Below are 22,904 nucleotides of genomic sequence, written 5' to 3' on the forward strand. Positions count from 1 at the left end.
TCCCATCAAAGCAGCACCACAAGCCTGGCAATGTGCAAGTAGCCCAGACAGGGGCCACACCACTCCACAGTGAGTCTTGCCCCTGGGAGAGGGGAAGATAAGGTACACACCGGTCTGATTGTGGCCCCAGCAGTGGGCTGGGGACAGACATTGAGTCTGACTGCAGCCCCGCCCACCAACACAAGTTACTCCAGACAGCACAGGGGAAGTGCCCTGCAGTTTGGCACCACCCCAGGGACAATCCAAAATGACAAAACAGAAGAATTCTCCTCAGAAGAAACTCCAGGAAGTAGCGGCAGCTAATGAATTGATCAAAAACGGTTTAAACAATATAACAGACCATGAATTTAGAATAATAGTCATAAAATTAATCGCTGGGATTTAAAAAAGCATAGAGGACATAGAGGATCTCTTGCTACAGAGATCAAGGGACCAAAAAATAGTAATGATGAATTAAAAATGCTAAATGAGGTGCAAAATAAAATGGAGGCGGCCACAGCTCGGATTGAAGAGGCAGAGGAGAGAATAGGTGAATTAGAAGATAAAATTATGGAATCGCTTCTCGGCCTTTTTGCTAAGATCAAGTGTAGTATCTGTTCTTATCAGAAGATAAATGAGGGAAAAAGAGAAATCTGAGAAAAAGATAAAAAAAATCCAGGGGTATGAGGGGAGAATTAGAGAACTAAGTGATGCAATCAAGCATAACAATATCTGTATAATAGGAATTCCAGAAGAGGGAGAGAGAGAGAAAGGGGTTGAAGGTATACTTCAACAAATCATAGCTGAGAACTTCCCTGATCTGGGGAAGGAAATAGGCATTGAAATCCAAGAGGCACAGAGAACTCCCTTCAGACGTAACTTGAATCGATCTGAACGACATATCATAGTGAAACTGGCAAAATACAAGGATAAAGAGAAAATTCTGAAAGCAGCTAGGGATAAACACCCTCTAACATATAAAGGGAGACCGATAAGACTAGTGACAGATCTATCTACTGAAACTTGGCAGGCCAGAAAGGAATGGCAGGAAATCTTCAATGTGACGAACAGAAAAAATATGCAGCTGAGAATCCTTTATCCAGCAAGTCTGTCATTCAGAATAGAAGGAGAGATAAAGGTTTTCCCAAACAAACAAAAACAAGGAATTCATCACCATGAAACTAGCCCTACAAGAGATCCTATGGGGGATTCTGTGAGTGAAATGTTGCTAGGACCACAGAGTACCAGAGACATCACTACAAGCATGTAACCTACAGACATCAAAATAACTCTAAACCCATATCTTTCAATAATAACACTGAATGTAAATGGACTAAATGCTCCAACCAAAAGACATAGGGTATCAGAATGGATAAAAAAAACCCAAGACCCATCTATTTGCTGTCTACAAGAGCCTCATTTTAGACCTGAAGACACCTTCAGATTGAAAGTGAGGGGATGGAGAACTATCTATCATGCTCCTGGAAGTCAAAAGAAAGCTGGAGTAGCCATACTTATATCAGACAAAGTAGACTTTAAATTAAAGGCTGTAACAAGAGATGAAAAAGGGCATTATATAATAATTACAGGGTCTATCCATCAGGAAGAGCTAACAATTATAAATGTCTATGTGCCAAATACGGGAGCCCCCAAATATATAAAACAATTACTCACAAACATAAGCAACCTTATTGACAAGAATGTGGTAATTGCAGGGGATGTTAATACTCCACTTACAACAATGGATAGATCTTCTAGACACAGGATCAATAAAGAAACAAGGGCCCTGAATGATACATTGGATCAGATGGACTTAACAGATATATTTAGAATTCTGCATCCCAAAGCAACAGATTATACTTTCTTCTCGAGTGCACATGGAACATTCTCCAAGACAGATCACATACTGGGTCACAAAACAGCCCTTCATAAGTATAAAAGAATTGAGATCATACCATGCATACTTTCAGACCACAATGCTATGAAGCTTGAAATCAACCACAGGAAAAAATCTGGAAAACCTCCAAAAGCATGGAGGTTAAAGAACACCCTACTAAAGAATGGGTCAACCAGGCAATTAGAGAAGAAATTTAAAAAATACATGGAAACAAACGAAAATAAAAATATAACAATCCAAACGCTTTGGGATGCAGCAAAGGCAGTCCTGAGAGGAAAATACATTGCAATCCAGGCCTATCTCAAGAAACAAGAAAAATCCCAAATACAAAATCTGACAGCACACCTAAAGGAAATAGGAGCAGAACAGCAAAGACACCCCAAACATAGCAGAAGAAGAGAAATAATAAAGATCAGAGCAGAAATAAACAATATAGAATCTAAAAATCTGTAGAGCAGATCAGTGAAACCAAGAGTTGGTTTTTTGAAAAAATAAAATTGATAAACCTCTAGCCAGGCTTCTCAAAAAGAAAAGGGAGATGACCCAAATAGATAAAATCATGAATGAAAATGGAATTATTACAACCAATCCCTCAGAAATACAAGCAATTACCAGGGAATACTATGAAAAATTATATGCCAACAAACTGGACAACCTGGAAGAAATGGACAAATTCCTAAGCACCCATGCACTTCCAAAACTCAAACAGGAAGAAATAGAAAACTTGAACAGACCCATAACCAGCGAAGAAATTCAATCAGTTCTCAAAAATCTCCCAACAAATAAGAGTCCAGGACCAGATGGCTTCCCAGGGGAATTCTACCAGACATTTAAAGCAGAGATAATACCTATCCTTCTCAAGCTATTCCAAAAAATAGAAAGGGAAGGAAAACTTCCAGACTCATTCTATGAAGCCAGCATTACTTTGATTCCTAAACCAGACAGAGACCCAGCAAAAAAAGAGAACTACAGGCCAAAATCCCTGATGACTATGGATGCAAAAATTCTCAATAAGATACTAGGAAATCGAATTCAACAGCATATAAAAAGAATTATACACCATAATCAAGTGGGATTCATTCCTGGGCTGCAGGGCTGGTTCAACATTCACAAATCAATGTGATACATCACATTAATAAAAGAAAGATAACCATATGATCCTGTCAATCGATGCAGAAAAAGCATTTGACAAAATTCAGCATCCTTTCTTAATAAAAACTCTTGAGAAAGTCGGGATAGAAGGAACATACTTAAAACATTATAAAAGCCATTTATGAAAAGCCCACAGCTAATATCATCTTCAATGGGGAAAAACTGAGAGCTTTCTCCCTGAGATCAGGAACACAATAGGGATGTCCACTCTCACCGCTGTTGTTTAACATAGTGTTGGAAGTTCTAGCATCAGCAATCAGACAACAAAAGGAAATCAAAGGCATCAAAATTGACAAAGATGAAGTTAAGCTTTCACTTTTTGCAGATGACATGATATTATGCATGAAAAATCCGATAGACTCCACCAAAAGTCTGCTAGAACTGATATATGAATTCAGCAAAGTTGCAGGATACAAAATCAATGTACAGAAATCAGTTGCATTCTTATACACTAAAAAAGAAGCAACAGAAAGACAAAGAAACTGATCCCATTCACAATTGCACCAAGAAGCATAAAATACCTAGATTTATAAAAAAAAAAAGCATAAAATACCTAACCAAAGATGTAAAAGATCTGTATGCTGAAAACTATAGAAAGCTTATGAAGAAAATTGAAGAAGACATAAAGAAATGGAAAAACATTACATGCTCATGGATTGGAAGAATAATATTGTTAAAATGTCAATACTACCCAAAGCAATCTACACATTCAATGCAATCCCAATCAACATTGCACCAGCATTCTTCTTGAAGCTAGAACAAACAGTCCTAAAATTTGTATGGAACCACAAAAGACCCCAAATAGCCAAAGTAATTTTGAAGAAGAAGACCAAAGCAGGAGGCATCACAATCCCAGACTTTAGCCTCTACTACAAAGCTGTAATCATCAAGACAGCATGGTATTGGCACAAAAACAGACACATAGACCAGTGGAATAGAATAGAAACTCCAGAATTAGACCCACAAAAGTATGGGCAACTAATCTTTGACAAAGCAGGAAAGAATATCCAATGGAAAAAAGACAGTCTTTTTAACAAATGGTGCTGGGAGAACTGGACAGCAACATGCAGAAGGATGAAACTACACCACTTTCTTACACCATTCACAAAAATATACTCAAAATGGATAAAGGACCTGAATGTGAGACAGGAAACCATCTAAACCCTAGAGGAGAAAGCAGGAAAAGACCTCTCTGACCTCAGCCGCAGCACTTTCTTACTTGACACATCCCCAAAGGTAAGGGAATTAAAAGCAAAAATGAACTATTGGGGCCTCATCAAGATAAAAAGCTTCTGCACTGCAGAGGAAACAATCAGCAAAACTAAAAGGCAACCAATAGAATGGGAAAAGATATTTGCAAATGACATATCGGACAAAGGGCTAGTATCCAAAATCTATAAAGAGCTCACCAAACTCCACATCCAAAAAAACAAATAATCCAGGGAAGCAATGGGCAGAAAACGTGAATAGACACTTCTCTAAAGAAGACACCCAGATGGCCAACAGGCACATGAAAAGATGCTCAATGTCGCTCCTCATCAGGGAAATACAAATCATAACCACACTCAGATACCATCTCATGCCAGTCAGAGTGGCTAAAATGAACAAATCAGGAGACTATAGATGCTGAATGAGGATGTGGAGAAACGGGAACCCTCTTGCACTGTTGGTGGGAATGCAAACTGGTGCAGCCGCTCTGGAAAACAGTGTGGAGGTTCCTCAAAAAATTAAAAGATAGATCTACCCTATGAGCCAGCAATAGCACTGCTAGGAATTTACCCAAGCGGTACAGGAGTGCTGATGCATAGGGGCACTTGTACCCCAATGTTTATAGCAGCACTCAACAATAGCCAAATTGTGGGAAAAGCCTAAATGTCCATGAACTGATGAATAGATAAAGAAATTGTGGTTTATATACACAATGGAATACTACGTGGCAATGAGAAAGAATGAAATAGGGCCTTGTGTAGCGACATGGATGGAACTGGAAAGTGTTATGCTAAGTGAAATAAGTCAGAGAAAGACAGATACCATATGTTTTCACTCTTATGTGGATCCTGAGAAACTTAACAGAAGACCATGGGGGAGGGGAAGGGGGAAAAAAAAAAAAGAGGTTAGAGTGGGAGGGAGCCAAAACATAAGAGACTGTTAAAAACTGAGAACAAACTGAGGGTTGATGGGGGGTGGGAGAGAGGGGAGGGTGGATGATGGGTATTGAGGAGGGCACCTGTTGGAATGAGCACTGGGTGTTGTATGGAAACCAATTTAACAATAAATTTCATATTTAAAAATATATAAAAAATAAAAAAACTAAGCTAAGATAAAATAAAAATCAGTTAAATCACTCAGTAAGAATTTAACCTAGAAGTAAGAAAGGACAGTATTATTTGGTAAAGAGGCACTCTATCTAGGATAATTCAGATGTTTTGCTATAAAATTTTAGAAAACAATTATTCTTGCATAACATATCTAACTGACCTAATAAAGATTTACAAACAGATTCATTCTCCACGTGAATACCTATTGCTCTTTCTCCTTAACTTGCCACATCTCTAGCAGCACTGAATTCTTTTCTTATTTTCTGGCAATACATTATCCACAATATTTCTTTATCACTTAGAACATCTGTTCTGGTCCCTGCCTGCAGGCTGACAGACGTTCCCATGCAATGACTGAGGCAGTTGATACTCAGTGTTTAATGAGTGTCTTGTTCAAGATAACTAGGCAGTTTAAACAATTAAGAGGGAACCAAAATCTGGTCTTCTGCCTCCTAGTACAGGACTCTTTCTACTTGATTCACCTTTTCTTTGTCTACTTCTTTCTCTTCTGTAATGTAAACCAGGAAAGTGAGCTGCCCTGAGTTAGAAGATCTGTGTTCTAGGAACCCTGAGTAAGAACATGGGCTTCAAATTATTTCTTCTGTACAAGGAAGGTAGTAGACAGGATAATTTATATTCCTTTCTAGTGCTGTGTTTTAATTATAAACTAAATAATTTTTCATATTACAGAAAATATTTCACCATATTCATAATACTTTTTACTTTTAAGATTTTATTTTTAAGTAATTTCTACATCCACCATGAGGCTCAAACTCACAACCCCAAGACCAAGAGTCTCACGCTCCACTGACTGAGCCAGCCAGGTGCCCCTCATAATGATACTTTAAAAAAAATTTATTTAAATTTCATTTAGTTAACATACGGTGTAGTATTGGTTTCAGGAGCAGAACCCAGTGATTCGTCATTCACATATAACACCCAGTGCTCATCCCAACAAGTGCCCTTCTTAATGCCCATCACCCATTTAGCCCATCCTCCCACCCCTCCCCTCCAGCAACCCTCAATTTGTTCTCTGTATTTAAGAGTTTCATATGGTTTGCCTCCCTCTCTATTTTTGTCTTATTTTCCCTTCCCTTTCCCTATGTTCATGTGTTTCTTAATTCCACATATGAGTGAAATTGTATATTTGTCTTTCTCTGACTTATTTTACTTAGCATAATACACTCTCATTCCATCCACATTGTTGCAAATGGCAAGATTTCATTCTTTTTGATTGCGAGTAGTATTCCATTGTATGTATGTGTATATATCACATCTTCTTTAGCCATTCATTAGTCCATGGACATTTGGGCCCTTTCCATAACTTAGCTATTATTGATGTGCTGCTGTAAACATTGGGGTACATGTGCCCCTTGAAATCATCATTTTTGTATTCTTTGGGTAGATACATAGTAGTGCAATTGCTGGGCCTTAGGGTGTTTCTATTTTTAATTTTTGTAATGTTTATTTTGGAGAGAGGGAGAGAGAGAGACAGAGTGTGAGCAGGCAGGGGCAGAGAGAGACAGAGTTGCAGAATCCAAAGCAGGCTCCAGGTTCTGAGCTGTCAGCATAGAGCCTGATATGGGGCTCGAACCCATGAGCTGTGACATCATGATCTGAGCTGAAGTTGGAGGTGTAACCAACTGAGCCATCCAGGCACCGCTCTATTTTTAATTTTTTGAGAAACTTCCATACTGTTTTGCAGAGCAGCTGTACCAGTTTGCATTCCCACCACTATTTCAAAAGCATTCCCTTTTCTCTGCATCCTCACCAATATCTGCTGTTTCCTGAATAGGTGTAAAGTGATAGCTCATTGTGGTTTTGATTTGTATTTTTCTTATGATGAATGATGTTGAGCATCATTTCATGTGTCTTTTAGCCATCTGAATGTCTTTATTAGAAAAGTGTCTGTTCATATCTTTTGCCCGTTTCTTCACTGGATTATTTGTTTTTTGGGTGTTGAGTTTGTTCATAATGATACTTTTTAATAACTGCATAGCATTTTATCACATTTATCTTCTATAATCTGCTAAATTCCTTCCTTGGTTTTTTTACTTTTTCATTATATAGATAATGCTGCAAAAAACTTCATCATACATGCACTTTTTTTCCTTCAGTTAAATAACTTCCTTTAAGTAAATTTCTGGAATAGGATTACTGAGTCCAAGGGTATAAACATAGTTAAAGGTTTCAAGATTCTAATTGTCAGGTGTATTTCCTCTGTCCCAACTCCTTAGAAATTCTCTTTCTATGCCTTATATATCTGCAATTATTTAAAAAGAACACTTGTATATTTATATCAAAACCACTTTGAAAACTGTTAGGAAGTCTGATCTAATTCTACCTGGAACTAAACTTGATGATTTGACTACATAATTGCAGATACATTTTAAGTATTTTCTGCCTCTTATATTGTAGAATCACACCCTAGTAGAAGGATTAAAGTACTCATTAGATATTTTTACGTTTTCTTGTCTTTTCTGATGCTACTTCCTATTTGACTAACAGTGGATAATTCCTTACTTCCCTCCCCGCTAGGCTGGGCCTCTGAAGGGGGATTAGAAGTTCCTCTTTCACACACTGATAACCAGCCAGTGCCTTCACAGAGTCCAAAGAAATTAACAAAGTGTAAGTTATTTATTTCTATTCTTTATTATCATATTAACAATCAGTTGCAGTCACATAAATTTAGAAAAGAATTACTTTATAGTCTTTGCCTCATATTGTCCAGGAAAATATTTTGTTCATAATGAATTAAAATGAAAGTTATACCTGGCTATCCCTCAGAATGGAAAAAATTGAATAGAAATTGTGAACTTGTCATAGTAAATTCTATACTTTAATTTTTTAAATATTTTGTGCTAAGGTTTGTTGGTAATGGATAATACCATTAAGATAGAAGGTGTTCTTTGATTACAAGATGCCCATTGACAAAGAGTGCATTCAGGCCTTTAGCATAGGGCCTGGTACATAGTAATTGCTAACATTTGTTGAGTACTTACCATATTATTGTCTGCAGAACTGGTCCATGTTGTAGTTACTATGTAGGGTATGCATAGAAAACAGATACTCTGTCGGGATTTTAGATACATGATAATCTTAGTCACTAATGTTGATTTTTAAAAACTTTGATTGGAAAGCATTTCAAATGTACAAGTGTTACATAAGTGAAAATAGCTCAAAGAACACCTGTATACCCTTTATCCAGATTCATCTACTGTTAGTATTTTGCTTTATGTAGGGTGTGTGTGTGTGTGTGTGTATGTGTGTGTGTGTGTGTGATTCATGTGTTATTTTATTCTCAGCCACTTGAGGGTGAGTTACATACATCATGACCATTTACCCCAAAATACTTAAGTTTGTATTTCCTAAGAACAGGTATATTTTCTTTCATAACCACTGTATGGTTTGTAAACTTCAGGAAATTTAATGTTAACGTATTTTGTACAAAGCAAACCATGTATTTGTATTCCAGTTTTGTGAGTTGACCCAATAATGTCCCCTGTAGCACATTCCCCTCTGGACTGAGAGTCTAGGGTCATGATGTATTCAGTTGCTATGTCTCTTTTAGTCCCTTTTATTCTGAAACATTTCCACAGTTTTTCTTTGACTTTTGAACATGGGAATTTTAATACAATATAGTCCCTCTGCTCCACTGCTTTTTATCTTTAGTAGAATATTTCTTATCTCAGTTTTATCTGAATTTTATTGTGATTAAATTCAGGTTCTTCATTCTTGACTGGAATACTACACAGGTGACCCTCCTGTCTCAGGGTTCCAGATGTAAGGTTTATGCAGTCTGTTTCTCCTTCATTGATAATGTTAATTTTGGCCACCCATTCAAAGTGTTGTGTACTTTTTGTCTTAAATAATTACTGTTTTATGTTATTTTATCCTCTCATGCAGTTATTAAGCAGTCTCTAAGGAGACACTGCGACAGCACACAAGTCCAGGTCTTAATCAGAATTTCTACTTAGATGTAGTATCCATTGTTGTTGCTTTTTGTGTGATTCAGTCTTTACAATGATGAGTGGTATAAAAAAAAAAAAAGAAAAGATTTTCTCACCACAGCACTCCCTCCACATTTTTGTTGTAGTAGAAAATACAAAACAGAATTTACCCTCCATTTATTTATTTATTTGTTTGTTTATTTATAAATTTACATCCAAGCCAGCATATAGTGCAACAATGATTTCAGGAGTAGATTACTTAATGCAGCTTACCCATTTAGCCCATACCCCCTCCGACAACCCCACCAGTAACCCTCTGTTCTCCATATTTAAGAGTCCCTTATGTTTTGTCCCTCTCCCTGTTTTTATATTATTTTTGCTTCCCTTCCCTTGCTTCCCTTCATTTGTTATGTGTCTTAAAATCTTCATATGAGTGAAGGCATGTGATATTTGTCTTTCTCTGACTAATTTAGCTTAGCATAATACCCTCTAGTTCCATCCACGTAGTTACAAATGGCAAGATTTCATTCTTTTTGATTGCTTAGTAATACTCCATTGCATGGTATGTATGTGTGTGTGTGTGTGTGTGTGTGTATACACACACACACACACACACACACACACCACATCTTCTTTATCCATTCATCCATCGATGGACATTTGGCTCTTTCCATACTTTGGCTATTGTTGATAGTGCTGCCATAAACATTAGGGTGCATGTGCCCCTTCAAAACAGAATACCTGTATCGCTTGGATAAATACCTAGAGTGCAATTGCTGGGTCATAGGGTAGTTCTATTTTTAGATTTTTGTGGAACCTCCATACTGTTTTCCAGAGTGCCGGCACCAGCTTGCATTCTCATCAGGAGTGCAAAAGAGAACCTTTCTCTCTGCATCCTCACCAACATCTGTTGTTGCCTGAGTTGTTAATGTTAGCCACTCTGACAGGTGTGAGGTGGTATCTTATTGAGGTTTTAATTTGTGTTTCCCTGATGATGGTGATGTTGACCATGTTTTCATATGTCAGTTGGCCATCAGGATGTTTTCTTTGGAGAAGTGGCTATTCATGTCTTTTGCCCATTTCTTCACTGGATTATTTGTTTTTTGGGTGTTGAGTTTGATAAGTTCTTTATAGATTTTGGATACTCACCCTTTATCTGATACGTCGTTTGCAAATATCTTCTCCCATTCTGTTGGTTGCCTTTTAGTTTTGCTGATTGTTTCCTTTGCTGTGCAGAAGCTTTTTATTTTGATGAGGTCCCAGTAGTTCATTTTTGCTTTAGTTTCCCTTGCCTCTGGAGACGTGTTAAGAAGTTGCCGCGGCCAAGATCGAAGAGGTTTTTGCCTGCTTTCTCCTCTAGGATTTTGATGGCTTCCTGTTACATTTAGGTCTTTAATCCATTTTGAGTTTATTTTTGTGTATGATGTAAGAAAGTGGTCCAGGTTCATTCTTCTGCATGTTGCTGTCCAGTTTTCCTAGCACCACTTGCTGAAGAGACTGTCTTTATTCCATTGGATTTTCTTTCCTGCTTTGTCAGAGATTAGTTGCCCATATGTTTGTGGGTCCATTTCTGCGTTCTCTATTCTGTTCCATTGATCTGAGTGTCTGTTCTTGTGCCAGTACCATACTGTCTTGATGATTACAGCTTTGTAGTATAGCTTGAAGTGTGGGATTGTGATGCCTCCTGCTTTGGTTTTCTTTTTCAAAATTGCTTTGGCTATTCAGGGTCTTTTCTGGTTCCATACAAATTTTAGGATTATTTCTTCTAGCTCTGTGAGGATGCTGGTGTTATTTTGATAGGGATTACATTGAATATGTAGATTGCTTTGGGTAGTATCAACATTTTTACAATATTTGTTCTTCCTATCCAGGAGCATGGAATCTTTTTCCATTTTTTGGTGTCTTCTTCAATTTCTTTCATAAGCTTTCTATACTTTTCAGTGTATAGATTTTTCACCTCTTTGGTTAGATTTATTCCTAGGCATTTTATGGCTTTTGGTGCAATTGTAAATGGGATCGACTCCTTGATTTCTCTTTCTGTTGCTTCATTGTTGGTGTATAGGAATGCAACCGATTTCTGTGCATTGATTTTATATCCTGCCACTTTGCTGAATTCATGGATCTGTTCTAGCAGGTTTTTGGCAGAATATTTTGGGCTTTTCATAGAGTGTCATGTAATCTGCAAAGAGTGAAAGTTTGAACCTCCTCCTGGCCGATGTGGATGCCTTTTATTTCTTTGTGCTGTCTGATTACAGAGGCTAAGACTTCCAATAGTATGTTGAATAACAGTGGCAAGAGTGGACATCCCTGTCTTGTTCCTGACCTTAGGGGGAAAGCTCTCAGTTTTTCCCCCTTGAGGATGATATTAGCATTGGGTCGTTCATACATGGCTTTTATGATCTCGAGGTATGCTCCTTCTATCCCTCCTTTCTTGAGGGTTTTTATCAAGAAAGCATTTTGTCAAATGCTTTCTCTGCATCTATTGAGAGGTCATATGGTTCTTGTCCTTTCTTTTATTGATGTGATGAATCATGTTGTTTGGCGGATATTGAACCAGCCCTTCATCCCAGGTATAAATCCTTGGTTGTGGTGAATAATTTTTTTAATGTATTGTTGGATCCAGTTGACTAATATCTTGTTGAGGATTTTTACATCCATGTTCATCAGGAAGATTGGTCTGTAGTTCTCCTTTTTAGTGGGGTCTCTGTTGGTTTTGGAATCAAGGTAATGCTGGCTTCATAGAAAGAGTTTGGAAGTTTTCCTTCCATTTCTGTTTTTGGAACACCTTCAAGAGAATAGGTGTTAACTCTTCCTTAAATGGTTGGTAGAATTCCCCTGGAAAGCCATCTGGCCCTGCACTCTTGTGTTTTGGCAGATTTTTGATTACTAATTCGATGTCCTTACTGGTTATGGGTCTGTTCAAATTTGCAATTTCTTCCTGTTTCAGTTTTGGTAGGGTATATGTTTCTAGAAATTTGTCCATTTCTTCCAGATTGCCCATTTTATTGGCATATAATTGCCCATAATATTCTCTTATTATTGTTTTTATTTCTGCTGTGTTGGTTGTGATCTGTCCTCTTTCATTCTTCAGTTTATTTACTTGGGTCCTTTCATTTTTCTTTTTGATCAAACTGGCTAGTTGTTTATCAATTTTGTTGATTCTTTCAAAGAACCAGCTTCTGGTTTCATTGATCTGTTCTACGGTTTTTTTGTTTGCTTGTTTGTTTTGTTTTTGTTTTTTGTTTTTTGTTTCAATAGCATTAATTTCTGCTCTAATCTTTATTATTTCCTGTCTTCTGCTGGTTTTGGATTTTACTTGCTGTTCTTTTTCCAGCTCCTTAAGGCTTAAGGTTAGGTTGTGTTTCTGAGATCTTTCTTCCTTCTTTAGGAAGGCCCGGATTGCTATATACTTTCCTCTTATGACCACCTTTGCCTATGACCATCCCAGAGTTTTTGGGCTGTGGTGTTATAATTTTCATTGGCTTCCATGATCTTTTTAATTTCCTCTTTAACTTCTTGGTTAGCCCATTTATTCTTTAGTAGGATGTTCTTCAGTCTCCAAGTATTTGTTATCTTTCCAAATTTTTTCTTGTGGTTGATTTCAATGTTACAGTGTTGTGGTCTGAAAATATGCATGATATGATCTTGATCTTTTTGTACTTGCTGAGGGCTGATTTGTGTCCCAGTATATGGTCTATTATGGAGAATATTCCATGTGCAATGGAGAAGAATGTGTATTCTGCTGCTTTAGGATGAAATGCTCTGAATATACCTGTTGAGTCCATCTGGTCCAGTGTATCATTCAAAGCCATTGTTTCCTTGTTGATTTTTTAATTAGATGATCTGTCCTTTGCTGTGAGTGGGGTGTTGAAGTCTCCTACTTTTATGGTATTAGTATTGATGGGTTTCTTTATGTTTGTGATTAATTGATTTATATATTTGGATGCTCCACATTTGGCGCATAAATGTTTACAATTGTTAGGTCTTCTTGGTGATAGACCCCTTGATTATGATATAATGCCCTTCTGCATCTTGATACAGTCTTTAAAGTCTAGATTGTCTGATATAAGTATGGCTACTCCGGCTTTCTTTTGTTGACCATTAGCATGATAGATGCTTCTCCATCCCCTTATTTTTAATCTGAAAGTGTCTTTAGGTCTAAAGTGGGTCTCTTGTAAACTGCAAATAGATGGATCTTGTTTTCTTATCAATTCTGTTACCCTGTGTCTTTTGATTGGAGCATTGAGTCCATTGATGTTTACAGTGACTACTGAAAGATATGAATTTATTGCCATTTATGATGCTTGTAGAGTTGGAGTTTCTGGTGGTGTTCTCTGGTCCTTTCTAATCTTTGTTGCTTTTGGTATGTATGTATGTATGTGTATGTATTTATCTTTTCATCTCTTCTCCCCTCAGAGAGTCCCCCTTAAAATTTCTTGCAGGGCTGGTTTAGTGGTCACAAACTCCTTTAATTATTGTTCCGGAAACTTTTTATCTCTTCTATTTTGAATAACAGCCTTGCTGGATAAAGAATTCTTGGCTGCATATTTTTCTGACTCAGCACATTGAATGAATATATCCTGCCACTCCTTTCTGGCCTGCCAAGTTACTGTGGATAGGTCTGTTGCAAACCTGATCTGTCTTCCCTTATAGGTTAGAGACTTTTTTTCCCTTAGTGCTTTTATGATTCTCTCCTTGCCTGAGTATTTTGTGAATTTGACTATGATATGCCTTGTTGATGGTCAGTTTTTGTAGAATCTTTTTTTTTTTTTTTAATTTTTTTTCAACGTTTATTTATTTTGGGGACAGAGAGAGACAGAGCATGAACGGGGGAGGGGCAGAGAGAGAGGGAGACACAGAATCGGAAACAGGCTCCAGGCTCTGAGCCATCAGCCCAGAGCCCGACGCGGAGCTCGAAATCACAGACTGCGAGATCGTGACCTGGCTGAAGTCGGACGCTTAACCGACTGCGCCACCCAGGCGCCCCAAGTTTTTGTAGAATCTAATAGGAGTCCTCTGTGCTTCCTGGATTTTGATATCTGTGTCTTTCCCCAGGTTAGGAAAGTTTTCTTCTATGATTTGCTCACATAACCCTTCTACCCCCATTTTTCTCTCTTCCTCTTCTGGGACCCTTATGATTTTGATGTTGTTCCTTTTTAATGAGTCACTGATTTCCCTAATTTTTAAATCTTGCTCTTTTGCCTTAATCTTCCTCTTTTTTCTGCTTTATTATTCTCTGTAAGTTTGTCCTCTATATCGCTGAGTCTCTGTTCTGCCTCATTCATCCTTGCCACCACAGCATCCATCCGTGATTGCAGCTCAGTTATAGCTTTTTTTATTTCATTCTGACTAGTTTTTACTTCTTTTATCTCTGCAGAAAGGAATTCTAGTCTATTTTCGACTCCAGCTTGTATTCTTATTATCGTGATTCTAAATTCTGGTTCAGACATCTTGCTTGTATCTGTGTTGGTTAAATCCCTGGGTGTCATTTCCTCATGCTCTTTATTTTGGGGTGAATTCTTTGGTTTTGTCATTTCAAACGGAGAAAAGGAATTAATAAAGTAGAAAAATTAAAATTAAAAATATATTAAAATTAAAGAATGAAACACACACATACACAAAATCTAATAAATGATGCTAGATCCTAGGCATGTTTTGGTCTGAGTGTTGAAAGTGGTTTGACTGATTAGAGAAGAAAAAAGGGAGGGAAAAAAAGGAAATCGTTTGAGAATTTGAAAAAAGTAATACACTGAAGTAGACTAAGATGATGGGAGTAAAATAGAATTTGAAAAAAAATTACACAAAGTAAAGAATATAGTAGGAAAAAAATTTTTCTTGCTTTTGAAAACTTTTATTTCTTTATTTTTTTTAATATATGAAATTTATTGTCAAATTGGTTTCCATACAACACCCAGTGCTCATCCCAAAAGATGCCCTCTTCATTACCCATTACCCACCCTCACTTCCCTCCCACCCCCCATCAGCCCTAAGTTTGTTCTCAGTTTTGTTTTTTTTTTAATTTTTTTTTTCAACGTTTATTTATTTTTGGGACAGAGAGAGACAGAGCATGAACAGGGGAGGGGCAGAGAGAGAGGGAGACACAGAATCGGAAACAGGCTCCAGGCTCTGAGCCATCAGCCCAGAGCCCGACGCGGGGCTCGAACTCACGGACCGCGAGATCGTGACCTGGCTGAAGTCGGACGCTTAACCGACTGCGCCACCCAGGCGCCCCCTGTTCTCAGTTTTTAAGAGTCTCTTATGCTTTGGCTCTCTCCCACTCTAACCTCTTTTTTTTTTTCCTTCCCCTCCCCATGGGTTTCTGTTAAGTTTCTCAGGATCCACATAAGAGTGAAAACATATGGTATCTGTCTTTCTCTATATGTCTTATTTCACTTAGCATCACACTTTCCAGTTCCATCCACATTGCTACAAAGGGCCCTATTTCATTCTTTCTCATTGCCACGTAGTACTCCATTGTGTATATAAACCACAATTTCTTTATCCGTTCATCAGTTCATGGACATTTAGGCTTTTTCCACAATTTGGCTATTGTTGAGTGCTGCTATAAACATTGGGGTACAAGTGCCCCTATGCATCAGCACTCTTGTATCCCTTGGGTAAATTCCTAGCAGTACGATTGCTGGCTCATAGGGTAGATCTATCTTTTAATTTTTTGAGGAACCTCCACACTGTTTTCCAGAGCGGCTGCACCAGTTTGCATTCCCACCAACAGTGCAAGAGGGTTCCCGTTTCTCCACATCCTCGCCAGCATCTATAGTCTCCCGATTTGTTCATTTTAGCCACTTTGACTGGCGTGAGGTGATACCTGAGTGTGGTTTTGATTTGTATTTCCCTGATGAGCGATGTTGAGCATCTTTTCATGTGCCTGTTGGCCATCTGGGTGTCTTCTTTAGAGTGTCTATTCATGTTTTCTGCCCATGTCCTTACTGGATTGTTTTTCGGGTGTGGAGTTTGGTGAGCTCTTTATAGATTTTGGATACTAGCCCTTTGTCCGATATGTCATTTGCAGATATCTTTTCCCATTCCGTTGGTTGCCTTTTAGTATTGTTGATTGTTTCCTTTGCAGTGCAGAAGCTTTTTATCTTGATGAGGCCCCAATAGTTCATTTTGCTTTTAATTCCCTTGCCTTTGGGGATGTGTCAAGTAAGAAAGTGCTGCGGCTGAGGTCAGAGAGGTCTTTTCCTTTCTCCTCTAGGGTTTAGATGGTTTCCTGTCTCACATTCAGGTCCTTTATCCATTTTGAGTATATTTTTGTGAATGGTGTAAGAAAGTGGTGTAGTTTCATCCTTCTGCATGTTGCTGTCCAGTTCTCCTAGCACCATTTGTTAAAGAGACTGTCTTTTTTCCATTGGCTCTTCTTTCCTGCCGTGTCAAAGATTAGTTGGCCATACATTTGTGGGTCCAGTTCTGAAGTATTTATTCTATTCCATTGGTCTATGTGTCTGTTTTTGTGCCAATACCATGCTGTCTTGATGATTACAGCTTTGTAGTAGAGGCTAAAGTCTGGGATTGTGATGCCTCCTGCTTTGGTCTTCTTCAAAATTACTTTGGCTGTTTGGGGCCTTTTGTAGTTCCATATGAATTTTAGGATTGCTTGTTCTAGCTTCAAGAAGAATGCTGGTGCAATTTTGATTGGGATTGCATTGAATGTGTGGATTGCTTTGGGTAGTATTGACATTTTGACAACATTTATTCTTCCAACCTATGAACACGGAATGTTTTTCCATTTCTTTATATTTTCTTCAACTTCCTTCATAAGGTTTCTATAATTTTCAGCATACAGATCTTGTACATCTTTGGTTAGATTTATTCCTAGGTATTTTGTGCTTCTTGGTGCAATTGTGAATGGGATCAGTGTCTTTATTTGTCTTTCTGTTGCTTCTTTTTTATGTATAAGAATGCAACTGATTTCTGTACATTGATTTTGTATCCTGCAACTTTGCTGAATTCATATATCAGTTCTAGCAGACTTTTGGTGGAGTTTATCGGATTTTCCATGCATAATATCATGTCATCTGCAAAAAGTGAAAGCTTGACATCATCATTGCCAATTTTGATGCCTTTGATTTCCTTTTGTTGTCTGATTGCTGATGCTAGAACTTCCAACACTATGTTAAACAACAGTGGTGAGAGTGGACATCCCTGTCGTTTTCCTGATCTCAGGGAAAAAGCTCTCAGTTTTTCCCCATTGAGGATGATATTAGCTGTGGGCTTTTCATAAATGGCTTTTATGATGTTTAAGTATGTTCCTTCTATCCCGACTTTCTCGAGGGTTTTTATTAAGAAAGGATGCTGAATTTTGTCAAATGCTTTTTCTGCATCGATTGACAGGATCGTATGGTTCTTATATTTTCTTTTATTAATGTGATGTATCACGTTGATTGATTTGTGAATGTTGAGCCAGCCCTGCAGCCCAGGAAGGAATCCCACTTGATCATGGTGAATAATTCTTTTTATAAGCTGTTGAATTCGATTTGCTAGTATCTTGTTGAGAATTTTTGCATCCATATTCATCAGGGATATTGGCCTGTAGTTCTCTTTTCTGCTGGGTCTCTGGTTTAGGAATCAAAGTAATACTAGCTTCATAGAATGAGTCTGGAAGTTTTCCTTCCCTTTCTATTTTTTGGAATAGCTTGAGAAGGATAGGTATTATCTCTGCTTTAAACGTCTGGTAGAATTCCCCTGGGAAGCCATCTGGTCCTGGCTTTGTTGGGAGATTTTTGAGAACTGATTGAATTTCTTCCCTGGTTATGGGTCTGTTCAAGTTTTCTATTTCCTCTTGTTTGAGTTTTGGAAGTGCATGGGTGCTTAGGAATTTGTCCATTTCTTCCAGGTTGTCCAGTTTGTTGGCATATAATTTTTCATAGTATTCCCTGGTAATTGCTTGTATTTCTGAGGGATTGGTTGTAATAATTCCATTTTCATTCATGATTTTATCTATTTGGGTCATCTCCCTTTTCTTTTTGAGAAGCCTGGCTAGAGGTTTATGAATTTTGTTTATTTTTTCAAAAAACCAACTTTGGTTTCATTGATCTGCTCTACAGTTTTTAGATTCTATATTGTTTATTTATGCTCTAATCTTTATTATTTCTCTTGCTGGGTTTGGGGTGTCTTTGCTGTTCTGCTTCTATTTCCTTTAGGTGTGCTGTTAGATTTTGTATTTGGGATTTTTCTTGTTTCTTGAGATAGGCCTGGATTGCAATGTATTTTCCTCTCAGGACTGCCTTTGCTGCATCCCAAAGTGTTTGGATTGTTGTATTTTCATTTTTGTTTGTTTCCATATATTTTCAAATTTTTTCTCTAATTGCCTGGTTGACCCATTCATTCTTTTTTTTTTTTTTTCCCATTCATTCTTTAGTACGGTGTTCTTTAACCTCCATGCTTTTGGAGGTTTTCCAGATTTTTTCCTGTGGTTGATTTCAAGCTTCATAGCATTGTGGTCTGAAAGTATGCATGGTATGATCTCAATTCTTATATACTTATGAAGGGCTGTTTTGTGACCCAGTATGTGATCTGTCTTGGAGAATGTTCCATGTGCACTCGAGAAGAAAGTATAATCTGTTGCTTTGGGATGCAGAGTTCTAAATATATCTGCCAAGTCCATCTGATCCAATGTATCATTCAGGGCCCTTGTTTCTTTATTGATCCTGTGTCTAGAAGATCTATCCATTGTTGTAAGTGGGGTATTAAAGTCCCTGCAATTACCACATTCTTGTCAATAAGGTTGCTTATGTTTGTGAGTAATTGTTTTATATATTTGGGGGCTCCCATATTTGGTGCATAGACATTTATAATTGTTAGTTCTTGATGGATAGACCGTGTAATTATTATATAATGCCCTTCTTCGTCTCTTGTTACAGCCTCTAATTTAAAGTCTAGTTTGTCTGATATAAGTATGGCTACTCCAGCTTTCTTTTGACTTCCAGTAGCATGATAAATAGTTCTCCATCCCCTCACTTTCATCTGAAAGTTCCTCAGGTCTAAAATGAGTCTCATGTAGACAGCAAATAGATGGGTCTTGTTTTTTTTATCCATTCTGATACCCTGTGTCTTTTGGTTGGCGCATTTAGTCCATTTACATTCAGTGTTATTATAGAAAGATACGGGTTTAGAGTCATTGTGATGTCTGTAGGTTTCATGCTTGTAGCGATGTTTCTGGTACTTTGTCTCACAGGATCCCCCTTAGGATCTGTTGTAGGGCTGGTTTAGTGGTGATAAATTCCTTAGTTTTTGTTTGTTTGGGAAGACCTTTATCTCTCCTTCTATTCTAAATGACAGATTTGCTGGATACAGGATTCTCAGCTGCATATTTTTTCTGTTCATCACATTGAAGATTTCCTGCCATTCCTTTCTGGCCTGTCAAGTTTCAGTAGAGAGATCCGTCACGAGTCTTATCGGTCTCCCTTTATATGTTAGAGCACGTTTATCCCTAGCTGCGTTCAGGATTTTCTCTTTATCCTTGTGTTTTGCCAGTTTCACTATGGTATGTCATTTAGAAGATCGATTCAAGGTACATCTGAAGGGAGTTCTCTGTGCCTCTTGGATTTCAATGCCTTTTTCCTTCCCCAGATCAGGGAAGTTCTCAGCTATTATTTCTTCAAGTACACCTTCAGCACCTTTCCCTCTCTCTTACTCCTCTGGAATACCAATTATGTGTAGATTATTTCTTTTCAGTGCATCACTTAGTTCTCTAATTTTCCCCCCATACTCCTGGATTTTTTTTTATCTTTCTTTTTCTCAGCTTCTTCTTTTTCCATAATTTTATCTTCTAGTTCCCCTATTCTCTCCTCTGCCTCTTCAATCCGAGCCGTGGTCGTCTCCATTTTATTTTGCCACTCATTTATATCATCTTTTAGCTCCTCCTGGCTGTTCCTTAGTCCTTTGATCTCTGTAGCAATAGATTCTCTGCTGTCCTTTATACTGTTTTCAAGCCCAGCGATTAATTTTATGACTATTATTCTAAATTCACTTTCTGTTATATTGTTTAAATCCTTTATGATCAGTTCATTCGCTGTTGTTATTTCCTAGAAGTTTTCTTGAGGGGAATTCTTCCATTTCGTCTTTTTGGATAGTCCCTGGAGTGGTGCAGAACTGCAGGGCACTTCTCCTATGCTGTCTTGAATAACTTGCGTTGGTGGGAGGGGCCGCAGTCAGACCTGATGTCTGCCCCCAGCCCACCTCTGGGGCCACCGTCAGACTTGTGTGTACCTTCTCTTCCCCTCTCCTAGGGGTGAGATTCACTGTGGGGTGGGGTTGCGTGGCCTGTCTGGGCTACTTGCATACTGCCAGGCTTGTGGTGCTGGGGATCTGGTGTATTAGCTGGGGTGGATTGGCAAGGTGCACAGGGGCAGGAGGCGCAGGCTCAGCTCGCTTTTCCTTCAGAGATCCCCTTAGGTAGGGGCCCTGCGGCACCGGGAGGGAGTCAGACCTGCTACCGGAGGGATGGATCCGCAGAAGCACAGCGTTGGGTGTTTGCACAGTGCAAGCAAGTTCCCTGACAGGAACTGGTTCCCTTTGTGGTTTCAGCTGGGGGATGGGCGAGGGAGATGGCGCTGGTGAGCGTCTTTGTTCCCCGCCAAGCTTCGCTCTGTTGTCCAGGGCTCAACAACTCTCCCTCCCGTTGTCCTCCATCCCTCCCACTCTCTGAGTAGATCTGTTAAGTTATAACCTTCCAGATGTTAAGTCCCGCTTGCTGTCAGAACACACTCCGTCCGGCCCCTCCATTTTTGCAAGCCAGACCTGGTGTTTCTGCTTTGCCGGTGGGCCACCTTCCTCCCGGCTCCCTCCCGCCAGTCCGTGTAGCGCACACTGCCTCTCCGCCCTTCCTACCCTCTTCTGTTGACCTCTGGTCTACACTTGGCTCCGGAGAATCCGTTCTGTTAGTCTTCTGGCGATTTTCTGGGTTATTTTAGCAGGTGTGGGTGGAATCTAAGTGATCTGCAGGATGCGGTGAGCCCAGCATCCTCCTACGCCACCATCTTCCCAGAAGCCCCCTCGGAAAAAAATATTTTTAATAAAAAGTAAAAATAAAAATGAATTTCTTTCTCTTTCTATATTCAAGAAAAAGAAACTAAAAAAACAAAAAAGAAAAAAATCGTTTGAAAATTTGAAAAAGTGAATACTTTTAGTCTACTGTAGTAGACTAAAAGAAAGTGATGGAAAAAGAATTTGAAAAAAATTTAAATAAAGAGAAAAATGTAGTAAAAAATTAATGAAAAATATTTTTAATAGAAATTGAAAGTAAAAATGAAGTTTTTCACTTTCTGCGTTCAAGAAAAAGAAAAACGAAAAAGAAAAAAAAAACAAGGAAATCGTTTGAAAATTTGAAAAGGTGAATACACTGAAGTAGACTAAAATGGAATGATGGAAGTAAGATAGATTTTGAAAAAAATTTACACAAAAGTAAAAAATATAGTAAAAAAATTTTTTTAATAAGTGAAAATAAAAATGATATTATTCTTTCTGTATTCAAGAAAAAGAATAGTGTAAAAGAGAAAAAAAAAGAAAACGAAAGAAAATTGAATAGATGGACCTCCTAACATATTGAAATAGGACTGAAATTAACTTTGTTTTCCCCTAGAAGTCAGACTATGTAGCACTTCATAGTCATAAACTAAGTAGGCTGTGAGACTTGTGTTCTTGAAGGGCGAGGTTGGCCCAGTTGGGCAGGGCTCAGTATAACAGCTCCGTTCCCCACTAGATGGCGCTCTAGCCCACTGGGGCTGACTGCTGCAGCGCTTGTAGGCCATATGTGCATGCACGGGAGCGGTGAAAATGGCATCACCCAGCTACCTAGTCTCTAGTATGGGAACTCCATTCTCTCCGATCAGCAATCGTGCACTGTCCTCTGTCTTCAGATTCGACCACTCGCTGCTGCTTCACTGTCCATGACCAAGCAGTACCCCTCTCCCGCGTCTTGTCTCAGATGCAGCTGTTTTTCCTGGTCCCTTACTTCTGAAGGACTGTGGCTTTGACCCATTCTGTCCCTCTGCGGGAGGGTCTCACTGAACAATGGCTGAATGCCAGCTCCACCCAGGAACGCCTGCTGGACCCTGCTCTTACCATTGCCCCGAGACTGTGGCCAGCCCGCCCCAGAAAAAGTTCGTGAGATAGTGTAGCAGCAGCTTTTCAGGGATTATGGAAAATCACAACACACATCTGACACCAGGCTTCACACTTAACGACCTTGTTCCAGCACCAGCGAATGTGGCTGTTTTCTGGGGTCTGTTGGGACCAGGTGGCTTCAACAGTCTCTACCAATTGTCCTTCCAGCAGTGGATCTGCTTTTCTCCATGTGGCCCAAGAACCTCCTGGACCCCACTCTGTTCCTAGGGATTCCCCCTTCCCACCAGAGCACCGCCAGGTATCAAGCTGCAGAATTTCAGCCTTTGCACTCCCCTTGTTTACCGTCTTCATGGGATTTAAACCCTCTCCTTTCTCTTTTCTCCCTTTTTAGTTTAGTCCCTGTGGCTGTTTCAGTTTTCTACTTTGTCTCCAGCTGCTTTTGGGGAGGGGTGCTTTTCCCATATTCTCTCCCACCCCAGTCTCCGTCCTCTCTACACCTGCAAAGGCGGCTCCCTGCCCACC

At 38.8% G+C, this 22,904-nt stretch overlaps 1 protein-coding gene and 1 pseudogene across 1 annotated transcript in view; both read left to right on the plus strand.

Annotated features, from left to right (window-relative positions):
- ICA1L (islet cell autoantigen 1 like) overlaps window positions 1-22,904 on the plus strand; it is a 69,819-nt gene that overhangs the window by 41,875 nt on the left and 5,040 nt on the right. Inside the window, exon 11 of the mRNA XM_047085674.1 lies at window positions 7,885-7,974. Coding sequence (XP_046941630.1) covers window positions 7,885-7,974 — 90 coding nt within the window. The remainder of the gene's footprint in view (window positions 1-7,884; window positions 7,975-22,904) is intronic.
- LOC124516886 (uncharacterized) lies at window positions 555-658 on the plus strand (annotated as a pseudogene).

Source organism: Lynx rufus, unplaced genomic scaffold, assembly GCF_022079265.1.
Source record: "Lynx rufus isolate CCGP_SWC_20201006 ecotype Redwood Valley unplaced genomic scaffold, mLynRuf1.p SCAF_2, whole genome shotgun sequence".
In the NCBI taxonomy this organism is placed as follows: Eukaryota; Metazoa; Chordata; class Mammalia; order Carnivora; family Felidae; genus Lynx; species Lynx rufus.